An 18227-nucleotide genomic window follows, 5' to 3' on the forward strand; every position below is an offset into this window, starting at 1 on the left:
TTCAGTTTGGGTTTCTGCTGTCCAGAGAGATAACTGCCTATTTAAGTCCAACTCGCTCCAGTGATAAATAATACTTAATAACTATGTGCAATATAAACATAATATATACTAATGGGTAATGGAATTTTCATTACTTTAATTAAAAGAAAACTAATCCAAGGATACATATAGGCCCATCAAGAGGTAAAATCTTTGCAAATACAATCCACTTTCAAATTGAACAGGCACAGCCAATAAAAAAATTGTTATGCAATCATCAGAGATGAATTTTGAAGTTATGTACAGTGAATTAATCGTACATGCCTATACCTTTGTCCTGCTCTGCCATGTAAATATCGTTTTAGTTCATCGTTAAGTGTTTGACAGGCAGGGTGTTATAATATGAACACACATATATATAGATATATATTCAAGGATTGTGGATATAAGTTAGATTGGTGTGAAATTAAAACAACAAGAAGCTTTTATGAGGTGCATAAATGCTAAAAATGAGTTATTTTAGCCCTTTGGTAGGTGGTTGCTAGGCATCATGATTACATCATAATATCTGATATAGATAAGAACCTTCAGGGACCTAAGATGTACCAGTGTGGGAAGTTTGGTTTTTCAACTCTTGATTGTATGGGAGTTTGCAGACCAGCAGACAGGCAGTACTTTAGTTGTTGTAATATGTAGCAAAACCTGTACCATAAATAAAGGAGGTGGTTAAAAAGCAAAAATGTGTCACTCAATATAGTTTAGCACCATAAACTTTAAGAAAAGAGAAAAATCCTGTTTGGTTTTAAAGAAAAAAAATTAACCGTGTTAACAAATACTGCTGTTGATAGAAAAGCAAAGATGAGACACAGAGACTGGGTAGGAGTGTGTATGAGATGTGCCAGGGTCCATTACCCTCAAACAGGTGATTCATTTATACAAAGGTGCTCATTTCACATGCCTTCTGCAGAGCCGGCAGCTACTTCATCCAACACTGAAGACTCCGTCACGCACTACAGATACACACAAATATACCCCTTGTGAAACGCAAAAGAAATTTAACTAGTTATGTGTATTTGTGCACACAGGATGCCACAGCGAGCTGACAGTAGCTCTCTTACCCCTCCTCTCAATTACTCAGTGTCTAGTCTGATGTATCGATTAGCTAATTGCTTTGTTATGGCAACATTATTCTGTCAATCTAAAAGATATTGATCTGATTAGTCAGAGCAGCGAAGTAAAAATGTGACTGAATAGAACAAAGGCGTTGGTGGGAAAGAGAGAAGCGGTGAAGTGAACGTGTTTAAATTTAGCCTCACATTTAAATTTTAAAAATTTTACAGTTAAAAAAAGAAAAGGAAAAAAATGTGGTCGCTAAACTTAACGATCCAAAGTGCAGCATATATATCCTCCCTGAGAGAAGAGACTTTCTCACACTTTGGTTCCTATCCTTCCCATCTGTAACCAAGGACAGATGAGGCGCATCACTACGGTTACCATATCCATGACAACCTCTCCTGCTGCTATTATTGGGCATGTCGTCAAGGAGACAGAGCGGCACATTATGGGATGCAGACAGAAATAGAAATCTTGAACTGGGAGAAATACAACAGATCTGTGGTATTACATAACAAGGACTTGCAAACCTACTGAGGGGGTGCCACACTGAATCTGAAACTCAGGTATGATTAAAGCAGGGTTGAGGGGGAGTATATTTATAAATACATTATTACAAGTATACTTAAAAGTATAACTGTAAGAACATTTTGAATATTCCTCAGTTCCATTTGTAGTTGACGGCAGCTACTCTGCAAGTTCTTCTTATTTAATGCCAATGAAAAAACTTTAGAAGACAAGATCACAGGAATGGACTGATGACAGGTGGCATCGATCATTGGGTGGACTAAATAGTGGATAGAAAAAAAGAGAAACAAGTAGCTTGGGAGTGTGTCATGCTGCAGTGAAGACAGTAAGGCAGAAACTTGTGCAAATGGATTCCAAACTGCAACAGCCATATGCAACCAGCAGGATAATTGTATAAAAAAAGGAGAAATGGAAAGAAATAAAACTTTTGGTAAACAAACAAAATCACACGGGACTAAACACTTAATGATAAAAATAATAATGATAATCTACATGGGAAAGAAAATTAATGGCAGCAATATCCAACAAGGATGGAAAATGCTACAACAATACTAAATAACAACACAAAAGGTTAAGGTTAAGCTGTGAGGAAGGCAGTATTTATAAGACTCCCGTGGTTCAAACTAACATTATAGGGCTGTCTCACAGTCTGCAGCACTGGAAAGGTGACACTAACTTATCTTAGTGTAACGGGAATGATCATGCCACTGAGTTTCCTGCTGGTTAAACAATATGGTCACAGGTTCCCTCTTCCTAAATGTGCATTAAGAGTTATTTGGGCCGTTAGTGTCCTTAATCAAAGCAGCTCTGGATAAAGCCATCCTCTAAATTATTATGTGAATATAATGAGGATCACAATAGACACTCTGGCAAATTAAAAAGTGGAAAGTAATATGGATTCTGGCAGTCTTTGGTTTAATTACTGCTGTGCAAACACAATGAAAAAAAAAAGCTCAATAGGGCCAGTTGTTAAATAGCGTAAACATAAAGAACATGCTTAAGAGGCCCTTATGGCATTATCAGATGAAGGCACTGTTATTAAATATGATGTTCTCATTCTGACATGTGTTTGTCACAAAAAAAACACCAAAAAACATTTAAAAAGCATTAAACGGTGTATCGGTTTAGTGGCAGATGTTTGAATAAAGACAAAAATACACTCACTGGCCTCTTTGTTAGGTACACCTGTTCACCTGCACATTAATGCAAGTATCTAACCAGCCTGTCACATTTAGTCATATAGACAAGGTCAAGATTACTTGCTGAAGTTTAAACTGACCATCAGAATAGAGAAGAAATGTGATTTAAGTGCCTTTTACTGCCTCATGCTCCTTGGTGTCTGACAGATTACCTAGTGAGCAGCAATTCCCTGAGTGAAATTGCCTTGTTGATATCAGAGGTCAAAGGAGAATGGCCAGGGTGCGTTGAGCTGATAGGAAGGCAACAATAACTCAAATAATCACTTGTTACAAGCAAGGTTTGTTGAAGAGCATCTTTGAGACACATACAACACATCACATTTTGAAGTAGATGGGCTACAGCAGCAGAAGACCACACTGTGCGTCAGTCCTTTTAGCTAATAAACAGCAAACTGAGGCTACAATTCACAAAGGTTTGCCAAAACTAGACAACAGAAGATTGGGAAAAATGCCACCTTGTCTGAAGAGCCTCGATTTTAGATGGTAAGGTCAGAATTTGGCATAAACAGCAAGTATTGATCAATCCCATCTTGTATCAAAGAGTAGGCTGCTACCGGTGGTGTAATAGGATAGGGGATATTTGTTTAGTACACTTTTTTACCCCTTAGTAGCAACTATGGAAACTCCAACAAATTATCCCAAACTTGTTTCTTAAACATAACAATAAGTTCAATACACTCAAATACCTTCCACAGTCACCAGATCTCAAACCAATAGAGCACCTTTGGGATGTGGTAAAACGGGAGATTTGCCTCAGGGATGCATGACTGACAAATCTGTAGCAATTGTGTGATGCTATGATGCCAATATGCACCAAAACCTCTGAGGAATATTTCCACCACCATATTTTTTGTACCGTCACACATTTGACGACATCTGTGTCTGAGTGAAACGAGATCTGAACCACTGATGCCTCCACACATTAATCAGCCAGACAGCTGTGCAATAGATCTATCCCCCCACCCGCCTAAAAAAAAAAAGGTACTTTTTGATTTAAGTTGCCTAGTTGTTAATACTGCACAGACACAGACACTTACATATACATGGTTCGCCTGTATATTTAAGACTCTGGTCCATCTGCGCACTGCTTCCTGTCTGTCAGAAGGTTATAAAACTAATTGAGCACAGCTGTAGTGGTTGTGTGTGTTGTATCTGTTCATTAACTTAGGAGGTGGGGAGGGGCCACCCGTAGGGTCCAAAAAAGAAAAAAAAAAAGAAAAACTTGGCTAAAATATATGACTTGACACTAGTTTTGTTTAGGCCTTGCATTTTATCTAACAGTGTTCCTCACAGTGTGCCAGGGCTTTGTGCTTTATACGGTTTCAAGACACTGAAGCCCTCTACGGTGCTTCCATACGGTGGGAAAAACTGAGAGACTTATTACACAGTTCAGATTTCAAGTAAAAACCTCTTCTGCACTGAAAGACAAAATAATATTTACATAAAACAGAATTTCCATTTGGGTTTCCAACATGAATGACTGCGCTAGCTGCTTTTCACCTGAAAGTTCAGCCTTTCTCGATGCCTCTGAAGGATCAAGTTCTGTCAGTCTGTGCTGCTAATCTTATTAACGGTTTGATAACATAAATAGAACCTTTCAAATTATATGAAAGAGTGTGATTAAAGAGCTAAAAAGCAAAGCGTGATAAGCAGAGAGAGTAGGTGATGGGCATGGATCTAGAAGATAAAAAACAGCTGTCTGTTTGCTGACTCATATGCACCTGCTCTGACACTGTATCTTTATGCGAGAAATTAGAGGGTTGGCATACAGTTAAACAAATAAAAACAAATATTTAATCATTCACAGATGTGCTGTAAGTCCAACACAACATTATGAGTATGCAAGGTGAAAAAAGCCTAAATGGGGCCTCTTTTTCTGCTATTTGTATTCAGAAGACAAGACGGAACCATTCTCCAAACATGTAGAGATGTGTGGAAATGTGAAGGCCATAGTAAAGTGTGAGTTGTACAAGATATCCTTAGGAAGAAGGAAAGAAAGAGTTGGAAACAGAGTGCCAGATGTTACAAGGCCTCAGAGGGATTAGTCTCCTCTAACTATAAGGTTTTGTCTGCATACAGGATTTTTTGGCATCTCCCAAAGAGGTTTTAGCCAGAGCCAAAGGAAAGATCACCAGCGTTATATTAACATTCGTTTTTAACCAAATATAGAAGAATTCTATGAAATAACAAGAAAATGCATAGATTTCTGTCACATGAGTTAAAATAGACTCACTATTTTAACAGTCACAGTCAAGCCCTAGAGATTCGAGCCAGGAAAAACCCTGTAACTATACACTGGCATACATTTGCCAGCTGACACACACATTCACACATATGTGACGCACATAAATCACATGTACAGTCGAGTCTAAAAGTTTGGAACCACGCTGAATATCAGTCATAGAAACCTGGAAATCCTTTGAGCACTTGGAAACATTTTAAAACACAAGAAGCTGAGACGCTAAATGTGAAGAATCAAGTGTGCTAAAGGAGGGCTAAATAGAGGACTTCTCAATATGAACTCATGGCTAGGCTGAAGGATTCTTAGGGGGAAGTGTAAGTCACATCAAATGCTTTGTGGAAACTGGTTCAGCTGTTTCCCAAGCACGGTCAGGCAGAACAAAACTGACCACATAATCAAAAGATCAATACATCAGGCATTATTTTCACTGAAAGACAGAAAAGTAGCTTCACCACAGTTGCGGGATTTGCTAAATGAAGTACACAACACTTCAGTCCACTAAAGTGGACTGTAATAATCTGCAAGCACCTGACCGCAGCCTCACTGAGCATTTATGGGGACACTTTATGACTGAAAAAGCCAAGCATTCCTAACATCACAAGAAGCTTATCAAATCGTGGCTGAGTTTAATGTGTCATCATTGTGGTTACTGTCAGTGTAGCTCTGAAACCCATTTAAATTTTTCAAAGGTTTAATACAAAGCTTTTTATCAACTCTTAACATATGAATGAACAATGCAAAAATACAATTTGCAAATCTCTTTTTATTAATAACTCATTTTTTCTTCAATATGTAACATTTAGTACAATATGAAAGAAGAAAGAAAGAAAATCAGCCAATTAAAACAAGTCAAGTCAGGCCACCAACAAAAGTTCGCAGTTCCTCAGTGCAGACCAAAATGATGGTTTTGCCCACAAAAAATGAGGCCTCATCTTTGAGCAGATTAACCCACAAAGCTTTGTATATTTCATACAACTCTGAACTCAAGTTAAAAGTTATAATCAATAACCTTTTCAAAAAATTAGGGTAATTCCATGCCCGTTTTCCCCAAAGTTTCTGCCTTTCATTAATTTTACTCGCTCATTCTTATGCTGTACCTTCGCTAACTTGGCAAAACCGCATACAGTTCATGACAGTAAATCATACAAGGATGAATCAACTGGAAATGTGCAAATTACACGCTAGAACGCTAAGGAAAAACAGCAAATGCTGCTGATGAATTGCTTAATAAATCACCCCCTACAAACACAAGGTAACTCAAGTGTCAGGCCGAAGCAACAGGATTGCAAAAACATACCCAGTGAACCAAGCAGCATCTATTATACCAAACCGCAAGCGAGCATACTGAGCTGTAAAAGAGCTTAAATATCATGCACTACTCACCAAGTTGGAGTTGGTGGCGTTCGAGTCATCCTCAGGAAAGGGGATGTAGACAGCTAAGGCCACACAGTTGGCAAAAATTGTCATCAGGATGATGATCTCAAATGGTCTGAGTGAAAAGTTAAGGTGGAATAGTGTACACAAAACAAGAGATACAGAGGCATTTACATAGCAATGATTATCTTGGTTTACTTGAGTACACTTTAAAAACATTAAACTGAGTCAAATACATTTCTTCTGCTTTTGGAGTACCTCAGAGTTGGTTTTAAAATCTGTGATGGAAAACACAAAATAATATAGACTCTGGTTTCTGACCTCCTTGTATAGAAAAAGTCTTCATATTAAGCATGTTGTTTCAACAGAGAAGTATTTTTAACCACAGCAATACATCTTTACATAAGCATAGGTATATATAAACATCGCAGAGTGCACAAGGAGTGTACACAAGGAGAGAGATCAAAGTCAGTGAGTTTGGCTTTTTGTTAACAATGACACACGCTGGCTTACTTAGAGACCTCTTTGTGCGTAGTGGAGGGAGGCGAGGGTTAGAGAGACGCTGCATGGCCTAATATGGGTGCGGCAAGGAGCAGGCCTGTCGCGTGGAAGACGGGATGAGGAAAGAGTGAGAGCAAGATGGAATAAGAGAGGAGAGACACAGAGGGCTTTTATTTGGAACGGTCCTTCAGAGGGGAGTGACCTCATTATTTTGGGCCTCAGAGAGAGAGAGAGAGAAAGAGAGGGGTGGGAGAGAGAGGAGAGCTACAGATAAAGAGAAAGAAAGGGAGAGAGTGTGAAGGAGAGATAGAGGAGCTCTGGTTTTCATCAACACAATTACAAACCGCCACTGCTGTCACCTCCCTCCACCTTCTTCTTGCCCTCCCTCTTCTTCTATTCTTACCTTCCTTTTCTTACTTTGTTCCCCTCCTGTCTGCCTTCACTCTCGGCTGCATATCAAATTAGTCTAGACTCCAGACCTCAAGGTATAATGTAAACAGCAATGTACTGATGACTCGAGCTGTCAAAACCTCCAATCCTGAAGACAAACCATCAGCAAAGTCATATATATTAGCTGACAGTAACATATTGCATCATACCGCGAAAGCAGTTGGGTTTTTTTTTTTGTCCTTGAGACCAGGGTTTAATTATTCACTACACTGAATCTCACTGTTGGACTTGGAAGTGGCAGTTTGGCAGGTGCTGTAACAACTGGTAAATTAATCTAATCAGCCAATCGCTTGACAGCACTTCATTGCATTTATACATGTAGACATGGTTGAGGCCACTTGTTGCATAAGAACATCACCAAAAGCACAACTCATAAAACCTTGAAGCAGATGAGCTACAGGAATTGAAGACCACACTGCCACTCTTGTCGGCTAAGAACAGGAAACTGAGGCGATAATTCACATGGGCTCACCAAAATTGAACAATAGAAGATTGGAAACATGTTGCCTGGTCTGATGAGTTTCAATTTCTGCTGCTACATTCAGACGGTAGTGTCAGAATTTGATGCAGAAATCATTAAAGCATGGATCCGTCTGGCCTGTCATAAACTTCTTATTTAGAGTTGCAGATGGTAAAAAATAAATCAACATTCAGATATGGTTAGAAGTTTACATACATTCAACATGGGCATGAATGCCATGGTAATTTGGGGGTTTTAATGTTTTCTTTGAACTGTTCCAGAGTGGAATGATTCTGCAGCACACATCTTAAATGACTTTAAAAAAACAAACAAAAAAAAAACAAGAATTGGATGCAAAAGTCTGAATTTACTTTGGATTTTCTCGTTTTAACCCCAACAAGTTCTACAGATCACAGCCTTATAGTCTTCTGAAGTATTGCTTGCAATAGGTTTAGATGACCAATAAGAAATGGGTAAGTAATTCCCCAAAAATGGCCCCAACAATTTTAGCAATCATACTACTTGCACCATTAATAATTGCTGTGTGACTAGAAACAGACCTCCTATTCATTTTAGAGGCTTAACTTCTGTTGTAAGAACAGCACTGTAAACACATAAAAGAGAAAGAGCTTCAAATTATTACCATCAAGCAAATGTTTTGTTTATGTTTGGATTAAGAATTGACTCTTGAACACCATCGGCCACGAGATCATTCAGCTCGTTCAGCTTGGGACCAAAATGCATCAAACTTAATCACTCACCCTTCTACCAGACATATGGGGACCCACTGAAAAATAGGCCTGTGACTCATTCTGCATTCCTGACCCATAATTTCAAAAACCCTTGAGGTCTGCTTCCATCAGCATGATAATAAATCTACTGTCTGCTGTGCTGTTGAGAGCAAAACAACACTTGGAGGAAATTTGGGAGGTCTGTACCAAATCTATTCGTAACGTACATTAATTAGCATAACAACAATAGCAATATGCATCTTTAAGACCACAGGAAATAAAGAAATATCACTGGGAATCAACATTTTGCTGCAAGCAAACTGAGAGCTCTAAAATTAACCAGAGTAAATAAAATTGAAATCAACATCCATGAAGCTGAGAGGCTTTTACGGCTGATACATATTCTGCATTCTGACAGGCTAACTGTGTTGCTTGGAACAGAATTTCACTTTGGGATTGCATCCTAGTACCCCTGAAGCTGTTATTTCTAGAGCTTCTCTCTGTACAGTTGGATCACATAAACGCCACATACAGTTTACAATAACTCAGATAATCTCTTATCTTTTCAAAAGCCCGTAAGGAATCTGGGCTATACTTATACTATCGAGGAGAGTGAGGTTACTTGTTATGCTGATATCCCGATATCTAGTTTCCTGAGTTTGAAAATGTATACGAACAGTGCAATTCTTCATGTAAGCCTGTGGAGTTTATTAGCTGTAGCTGGGAAGTGTGTGCATGCATGTGTCTGTTTGTAAATGCGCTAAATAACACCTTTTGAAAATGACAACTTAGTGTGATTTCATATAGAGAACATGGTAGTTAGGAAGATGTCTCTCTCGCTGACCTTGCAGCGTGCAGGTAATGTTTCCAGGCTATAATTACACAGCACGCGAGAGCACTGTGTGTCTGTGTTTTAGTCCTTTATCATCTGTGTTCAAGTACGTGTGTGTTCTTCAAGAGTGTTGCTGTGTGTTCTCTAATCTGAGTGTGTGCTTGTGTGAGCTTAGACAGGCCCCATTGACCTGTTGAGAGCAGCAGCAGTTGTCATGGTAACAGAGGAGGAAAAGCGGAGGATTTTGGATCTCTATCTCCAGAGACAGAGGTACTCACAGTACACAGGACATGCACGCATAAAGCCTCACATATATAAACAAAACATACACCAGAGTGGACACCGAGTCACCCACATGTTCAACAGCATGCCCGCACTGCAGTTACGAAGGACATCCCATAGCAGGGAGGTTAAATAGAAAAGCAGAAAAACAAAGACTTGGTGTTAATGGTGTTAATTGTGTTTCTTCCACGTTTCTTCGTGACTCAGAGGCCATGCCTTTTTAGCTGCAGTTTTCTTTAAGAGCACATTTTAATGTCCATTTTCTTTCTGTCACCTCACCAACGCTCTTTTCCTTCCCACACTGAGCAGTTTAAATGAATGATTTCAGGGAATTGTGGCTAATAATCTCATCAGTTCACTGGGTTAGATTGTTCCAGCAGCCCTCAGGGTTTATTCATGCTTTTGGCTTATATTTTCCAGCTTCTGCACAGCTGGACAGTTGATAGGTTATTGGCACGATAATGACAGATACACAAGGTGACCGTCGGGACAACACGCTCACCGTTAACATAAACAAACTCAATAATATAGGTCTGACTCCACTTTCATGAATTCATGGCAGATTCACAAGTTAACCTGCATGATGGAGGGAATCTATGTAAATGGAAACTTTTGTTCAAATTAAAATTTGTGAAACTTAAGCACTTTTTTCGTTGTAGTTTTTTGATAAATATAGCCTGTAATGTCAGGCTCAGACGATAACAATGCCCACTGTGCCAGGCTAGGCTAGGTTATAGTCATAAAATTTGCTTTTTGATGACTGAAAGACCTGAAAGACGAGAGTCTGATCCTTGACTATTCCTGCTTCCTGTCTTTCACCATATTCATGACACAGTTGGAAAGGAGGCTCTAGCTAGCAATTTACAGGTGTTGCAGGAATTGCTGTCTTGTGTGTGACTGGGTGCAGTAAGGAGTGTATGTAATGTGTGTGTGAGCATGCGCGTGAAGGAAACGCTGGGAGCGAAAGAGGAAAAAGAGAGTGAGAGAGTGTGTCATGGGTAGAGGGCGACCGGGAGCAGCGTTCTAACGGGCTACAGGCTATGCAGTGTGTTTCCAAAGTGTGCAGTACTATTATTAAAGCCTCATCTCTTCAGTACTCTCCGGTGCCTCGGCTGATTTCTGTCTGCCTCACTACTCCACAAAAGTGAAGGGAGTTAACCCCGAAGGAGGACAAACTTCGGCCCTGGAGGAAGCATCTCCCCTCGTGTCTCCCGACCACGGTCAGGGGACTGACGGCGAGGAATGGTTAACACTGGCGACCACGAAGGGACCCTCTCACGTTGTTAAAGAAGTGGTGAGCACAGAGAAAAACCGACAGGCTAAAGCGGCTAACGATAAAGCCGAGTGACTGTAATTACAAGTGTATTAGCCCGCAGCTAAGCTAACTCGCGATGGCCGCTGCTCGCCATTCTCGTGAAAAATACGGACTTGAGACCAATTACTCCAACCCGTTCATATCGCTGACCAGTGTCTCCGAGGGTGCCGCGAGCATTAGGGAAGCTAACAGAGACAGAGCTGTGACTAAATGTGAACATATGAACCCATTCCTGTGTGCCGAAAGTTGTGCTAACACACACGCTAATGGAGAGTGTGTATTCGCGCCGCCCGATGGTCCTGCCCGGCCGCAGTTTTCCCGCACGAATCCCTTCGTTGATGCTGAATGCCGCAGCTACGGCCGTGAGAGAAACACAGGCAGCAGCATGAACTATTATCCAGCTCCTACTCCCCAAATGAAAATCCACTATCCAGACTCAAACCCATTTTCCTCCGCTCACATGGACAGTTTTGTACACAGCACACCGGCTCAGTTTAACGCAATGTTAAATACACCCATGCAATGTATGCCTTCCAGTAGCCTTAATGAAGCCATTAGCTATGGGGAAATCACTGCACAGCATAAACCCCGCTCGAAACCAGGCAAGACCCGCTGTGTGCCCCGTCAGCCCCTATCTGACAGTGAAGAGGACGGTGACACTAGAGAGAGAGTCCCCACCCTACGTCCGGGCCAATATGACGGCACCACACCGTGGAAGGAATTTCTGCACAGGTTTGAGAGCTGCGCTGAAGCCAACTATTGGTCAGAAAAAAACAATGACAACTCAGCTTAAATTTTGCCTAGTTGGAGCAACAGGGGCCATTATCCACAGAAATCCCCGCTCATCCAAATGGGATTACCGCCGCCTGGTGGACGAACTGGAAACTGCATATGGCCCTTCTTCTGACCATGCAGCTGCTGTTGCTGTAGAACTGAGGCAGCGAGTGCGTAAACCTGGTGAGGCCCTGCATGTTTTCAGAGATGACATTTATGGGAAAGTGGCTGTTGCATATGGTAATAGAGCAGAGATTGAACAAGACTCTATAGCTGTTGAAGTTTTCACCAATGGGCTGGGTGATGCAGAAATAGTACAGAAGTTGCTAGAGAGGCACCCAGCCACACTTGCCTGCGCATACGAAATAGCCCACCGACACGAAACCACTAAAAGGGCTGCATCTTATGTAACCAGTGCCATGCAGCAAGGAGCCCGTAACGCAGCTGAACGCCGGCCCCGAGCTGCCGTCGTCAGAGAAAAAGACAGAGATGAGACTGTTGCTGAGCATGCACCTGCAGCTAGCCCCTCACCGAATCGTTTTGTCCCAAACACACCCTCGACAACACCGAACAATCACAGAAATTTTAAAAGGAGTGGGGTTCGCTGCCATAACTGTCAAGGTTGGGGCCATGTCCAAAAGCAGTGCCCTTCCCCTCACAAAACCACCAAGGCCTTAACATTGAACAGTAGCTCTTGGGACAGCCCAAAACCCACTGTGCTCCACCTTAAGTGCCAAAGCCAAGAAATGAGTATCCCCATGCGCCTCTACGAAGTGGAGGTATGTGCTGTTTTGGACAGTGGAGCCCGGAGGAGCGTGCTGCCGCTGCCCTACTACAACTCCATCCACCCAGACGTGAGACCACCACTACAGCCCTCAGTTGTTGAGACCTTGCTTGGTGTGGGACCTGGGGACGTGCCGGTGCTAGGTGAAGCCCAGATACCTGTCAATATCAACAATCGACAGGTGGATGTTGATTTCTTGGTGGCAGATATAGCAGGAAATGAGGTGCTGCTTGGGCATCCCTTCCTCACTCAAGCTGAAGCACGTCTTGATTTTGGCAAACGCCGCATCATCCTTTTCGGTGAAGAGGTGCTCTACTACCAAACCGAAGCCAGTACAAAGTCACACGCAGTGAGAATAGCTAGAACTGTGGTGGTGGAACCGGGGCAAGAGTATATGGTGAAAGGCAACGTGCATCCTGGTGCAGCAGCTCGAGGTGACATGATGCTTAGTCCCACCAAAGGTTTTGTTGAGAAGCACAAAGTACTTATCGCCAGAGTCCTAGTCAACGCACAGCCTTCTAAAGCTGTCCCACTTCGCCTTTTTAACCTTGGCAATAAAGCAGTAACAATTAAGGCGGGATCCATTGCCGGGCTCCTCCAGCCAGCTGAGGCCGTGGAACCCTCCATGGTCTCCCCAGCTGCAGACTCTCTGACCAGCCCTCCTGTGGTTCCTCTGCACCTGCAGGAGCTCTATGCCCAGAGCTCCACAGACCTCAATGACTATGAACAGCTCCAACTGAAACGCTTGCTTTGCACTTATGGACATGTGTTTTCTACAGGGCCTGCTGACCTGGGCCGAACCAGCCTTGTGCAGCATGACATCATAACCCGTCCTGGTGCCCCAGTCAAACAAAATCCACGAAGAATGGTAGGGGAAAAGCAGCAAAATGCTGATCAGCAGATCTACGACAGTCTACAGAGCGGTCTCGCCCAACGCAGCTGCAGCAGCTGGGCCTCGCCCATCGTTATGGTGCGTAAGAAAGATGGGACATACCGTCTCTGCATTGACTACAGGGCTCTCAACGACCGCACCATAACAGACGCCTACCCGCTGCCCCGCATCCAGGACACGCTGGACACACTCTCAACTGCCAGATGGTTCAGCACATTAGACCTCGCATCTGGCTACTGGCAGGTTGAGCTGACGCCTAGAGCACGCAGGGCCGCCGCTTTCTGCACTAGGACAGGCCTCTTTGAGTGGAACGTCATGCCATTTGGACTATGCAATGCCCCGGCAACGTTCCAGCGGCTGATGGACCGCGTCCTGGCTGGCATGCAGCGGGAGACCTGCCTGGTCTACTTGGACGACATCATCGTGCTGGCTAAGGACGTGTCGGGGATGCTGCAACGGCTTGGCCAGGTATTCTATAGACTTCAACAAGCTAACTTGAAACTGAAACCTGCCAAATGCTGCCTCTTTCGCCGCAAAGTTGCTTATCTTGGCCATGTGGTATCCGAGCATGGTGTGGCTACCGACCCCAGCAAAGTTCAAAAGGTTCAGATGTGGCCCACACCTACGTCCATCCAGGAGGTCAGACGCTTCATCGGCCTGGCCTCATATTACCGCCGGTTTGTGAAAGATTTTGCCTCTATAGCCGAACCCCTGCACAACCTGACCAAGAAGAATGCACATTTTCAGTGGCATGCTGAGCACCAAGCAGCTTTCGACAAGCTGAAGTGTCGACTCACCTCTGCCCCTGTTCTTGGCTATCCACTTGACCATGGAGAAATGACACTAGACACTGATGCCAGCGACACTGGCATCGGCGCGGTGCTGTCACAGATGCAACAGGGCGTGGAACGTGTGCTGGCATATGGCAGTCGTAAGCTATCAAGAACTGAACAAAACTACTGCACCACACGACGTGAACTACTAGCCGTCGTGGATTTCACGTCCCACTTTCGTCAGTATCTCCTTGGACGGCCTTTCAAAGTGCGCACAGACCACAGCAGTCTACGGTGGCTAACAAAAATGAAAGAGCCAGAGGGACAATTAGCTCGATGGCTCGAGAAGCTTGCCGAGTACAACTTTGAGATCATCCACCGTCCAGGTCGAGTGCACACCAATGCTGATAGCCTCTCCAGAAGACCCTGTCGCCAGTCTTGTCCATGCAGAGTGCAGGACCCCCCCAAGCATCTCGGGGGGACCAGTCATCAGGCAGTTCAATGCGAGTTGGACTCTGACACCAGCTCCCTGTTGCTGAGTCCGGTGAGGGTGGAGGGACAACCGGCTACTACAGCGGTGTGTCTAGTGGGGGTAAGTCATAACACCACCACACCAGAAACAAAGACTTTAGACCAAACTGCTCTTACAAAGTCAGACATTTTATGTCAAAACACTCCTATCAACACAGACATCTCAGAACAGACAATTCACACTAGAACAGACATATCACACCAGAACATGTCCACTAATACACACACTGTAAAGCTGACTGAGAAAGTATATGTGGCTAAAACCCTTGATACTGCTTCTCTGTTTCATGGTTGGACCATGGGGGAGCTGAGCCAAGCCCAGGACGCTGATGCAGACATTGCACCCATACGCGCCTGGATGGAGGCCAGCAGTGAGCGCCCCCCATGGACTATTGTTTCACCATGCAGCCCAGCAACTAAGACATACTGGGCTCAATGGAAACGGCTCTACTTCAGAGATGGAGTTCTGGTCCGTCGCTTCTACTGCCTTGACGAGACCCAGTTCTATCCCCAAATCGTACTGCCACGTAAGCTACAACCAGAAGTGATGGGCCAGATGCACGAAGGGCCAGTGGGTGGACATTTTGGTGTCGAGAGGACTGTGGCCAGACTACGAACCCGATTCTATTGGTATCACATGAGGGAAGACGTCGCTCTTTGGTGCCATACTTGTACCAGCTGTGCATCCAGGGCCCGACCCCAGAAGACACCGCAAGCTCCGATGGGAACTGTCCGGGTAGGAGCCCCAATGGAGCGCGTTGCGCTGGACATTATGGGACCACTGAATGAGACAGAGCGCAGAAACCGATATGTGCTTGTGATACAAGACTACTTTACAAAGTGGACTGAAGCCTTTCCTATCCCAGATGAACGGGCTGCAACCGTTGCTGAGGTCGTTGCGTCTGAGTGGGTGTGCCGCTACGGGATACCTCAAGCACTACACAGTGATCAGGGACGCAATTTTGAATCTGATGTGTTCCAAGGGGTGTGCAGTTTGTTTGGCATAGATAAGACTCATACAACGCCATTCCGACCCCAGTCAGATGGCCAGGTTGAACGTTTCAATGCCACTCTCCAGAAGATCCTGGCCTCCACAGCAGAGCGTTGTCATTGGGACTGGGACCTGATGATCCCGTACGCTGTTATGGCCTACAGGGCGACCAAACACAGTGCTACAGGTTTCACCCCGAACTTCATGATGTTTGGCCGAGAACTGAGTGAGCCAGTGGACCTTGTCGCAGGTCTACCTCCTGATCCAGGCAACCAACCCTCAGTTCCAGAGTATGTGCAGCAAATGCGTGAGCGGCTGGAGCTGGCCCACCTCATCACCAGGGAAGCCCTGGGTGAGTCAGTCAAGCGCGCAAAAAGGCAATATGACAAGAACTGTTGCCACACACAGTATAAGACTGGAGATCCTGTGTGGTATCTCATCAAAGGAACACGTCACGTCAAGAACAAGGTCAGAAAGTTCCTCCCATCGTATGAAGGACCATTCTTTGTCCTGGGACAATTGGATGACCTAGTTTATCGGATCCAGAAGAACCCAAGGTCTAAAGTGAAAGTTGTCCACCATGACCAGCTAAAGCATTATCGCTGCCGCGAGCCACTGGACAATACCTGGGTCCTTGATCAGGCTCATCAGTGGTCCCCTACAGAGGTCCCACCACCAGCTTTAGAAGATGACCCAGCAGACCGTGATCTGGGTCTGCACAGTCTGTTCTCTACTGCAACTGGCAATGGCCCCAGCTCCTCTTAGCCTTCTGTCTCAGTTGCAGCTGATCCCGCTCTGGTTGTGGTTGTCCCATCGTCCCCTTCCCATGTAGACCATGAGAATGGTGGGGGTGTGGTGGGTGAGCCAGACCACCCGGGCCAGCAGTTTCAGCGACCAACTCGTCGGCGCAGAGCTCCAGACTGGTATGGAGTGTGGATCACTTAACTTGGTTTACCTACCATGGACAGTTCCAAGTAGGACTGAAGATTCGGTTCAAGTTTAAATCGTTTCAGCCTCCTATACTGTTAGCTACAATGGTTTAAAAGAGTTATATTTTTTTTTTCATTGTTCCAGTGTTTACATTTTTTTTAAAAAAGTATCTGAAGGACCTACGGGGTTATCTACATGCACTTATCCATTTGTATTTGTGCCTTCCTAGATGCTAGGATAAGTTGGTTATTCCCGGTCGCCATGTAATAGTTACAATTGTGTAATTTCTTTTCTACTTAACAGCACTTGAAATGCTTTATTTTGCACATGTATGTACACCTTACTTGAGCCAACCTCTTTGTCACTGAAGTGCACTCGTTGATACTATACCTCACCTTATATGCGGTAATGGCTAACACTTTTATCTCCTGTGGGCTCCAAGTGGTAAAGGGGATTGTGTACCAGTTTTATGCATTACAATGCTGGAGTGGAATTATTGTTTAATTGCCATCCAGAGTGGGGGTAGTGTTGCAGGAATTGCTGTCTTGTGTGTGACTGGGTGCAGTAAGGAGTGTATGTAATGTGTGTGTGAGCATGCGCGTGAAGGAAACGCTGGGAGCGAAAGAGGAAAAAGAGAGTGAGAGAGTGTGTCATGGGTAGAGGGCGACCGGGAGCAGCGTTCTAACGGGCTACAGGCTATGCAGTGTGTTTCCAAAGTGTGCAGTACTGTTATTAAAGCCTCATCTCTTCAGTACTCTCCGGTGCCTCGGCTGATTTCTGTCTGCCTCACTACTCCACAAAAGTGAAGGGAGTTAACCCCGAAGGAGGACAAACTTCGGCCCTGGAGGAAGCATCTCCCCTCGTGTCTCCCGACCACGGTCAGGGGACTGACGGCGAGGAATGGTTAACACAGGAAAAGAATGTAAAGAGACATTAGCAACTAACCACCTAGCTAAAGCCAAAGTATCCTTCCCATTTTGTTTTTCCAGGTGTAAAGTTGTACAAAGCACAGCTCTTAATACTACGAATTTTGTAGTATCCACAATGGGTTAGTGGAAAATCTAGAAAACCTTACATGGTGGGGCAAAGCAGGGGCAAATTACCAAAATATCCACAAAAACCATTTAAAGTATCATTATCTCATCTAAGAAAACAAACACAAAGGGATTTTTCTACAAGTTTTAAAGCAGAACAACTTTGCTCACACCGTGCAGTACTCACTGGCAAAACAATGGCACAGACGAAAAGTATTTTAAGGACATAAAAGTTGGGGCGGCTGCTGGATGTGGCAAGTTTCTACAGCAGGGGGCCAGTTGCTCCCCTTGCCCCCTTTAGATCTGTCCCTGCTACAAAAAGAGCTAGTATAGCATATTCATCTTTCTGTCTGGAAGTCATTAGGCAGCCCAAATGCAGTGTTGTTTTTTGTTCATTAACAGACACTAAGGGGTAAAACAATTAACAGTAATGCACAATCTCAGCTTTCTGATCTGGACATTATCAAGTAGTCTGAACAATGTTTTTCAGACTAGCTTATAGTGTGAACATG

The 18227-nt window shown here is 43.9% G+C and overlaps 1 protein-coding gene across 1 annotated transcript in view; it reads right to left on the minus strand.

Moving 5' to 3' along the window:
- cacna1c (calcium channel, voltage-dependent, L type, alpha 1C subunit) overlaps nt 1–18227 on the minus strand; it is a 227298-nt gene that overhangs the window by 141054 nt on the left and 68017 nt on the right. Inside the window, exon 3 of the mRNA XM_085386740.1 lies at nt 6445–6550. Within this exon, the coding sequence (XP_085242866.1) occupies nt 6445–6550 (106 nt within the window). The remainder of the gene's footprint in view (nt 1–6444; nt 6551–18227) is intronic.

The sequence above is a fragment of the Rhamphochromis longiceps genome, linkage group LG17, assembly GCF_057381845.1.
Source record: "Rhamphochromis longiceps isolate RC_006_pf linkage group LG17, R_longiceps_female_GT1.1, whole genome shotgun sequence".
NCBI lineage: Eukaryota > Metazoa > Chordata > Actinopteri > Cichliformes > Cichlidae > Rhamphochromis > Rhamphochromis longiceps.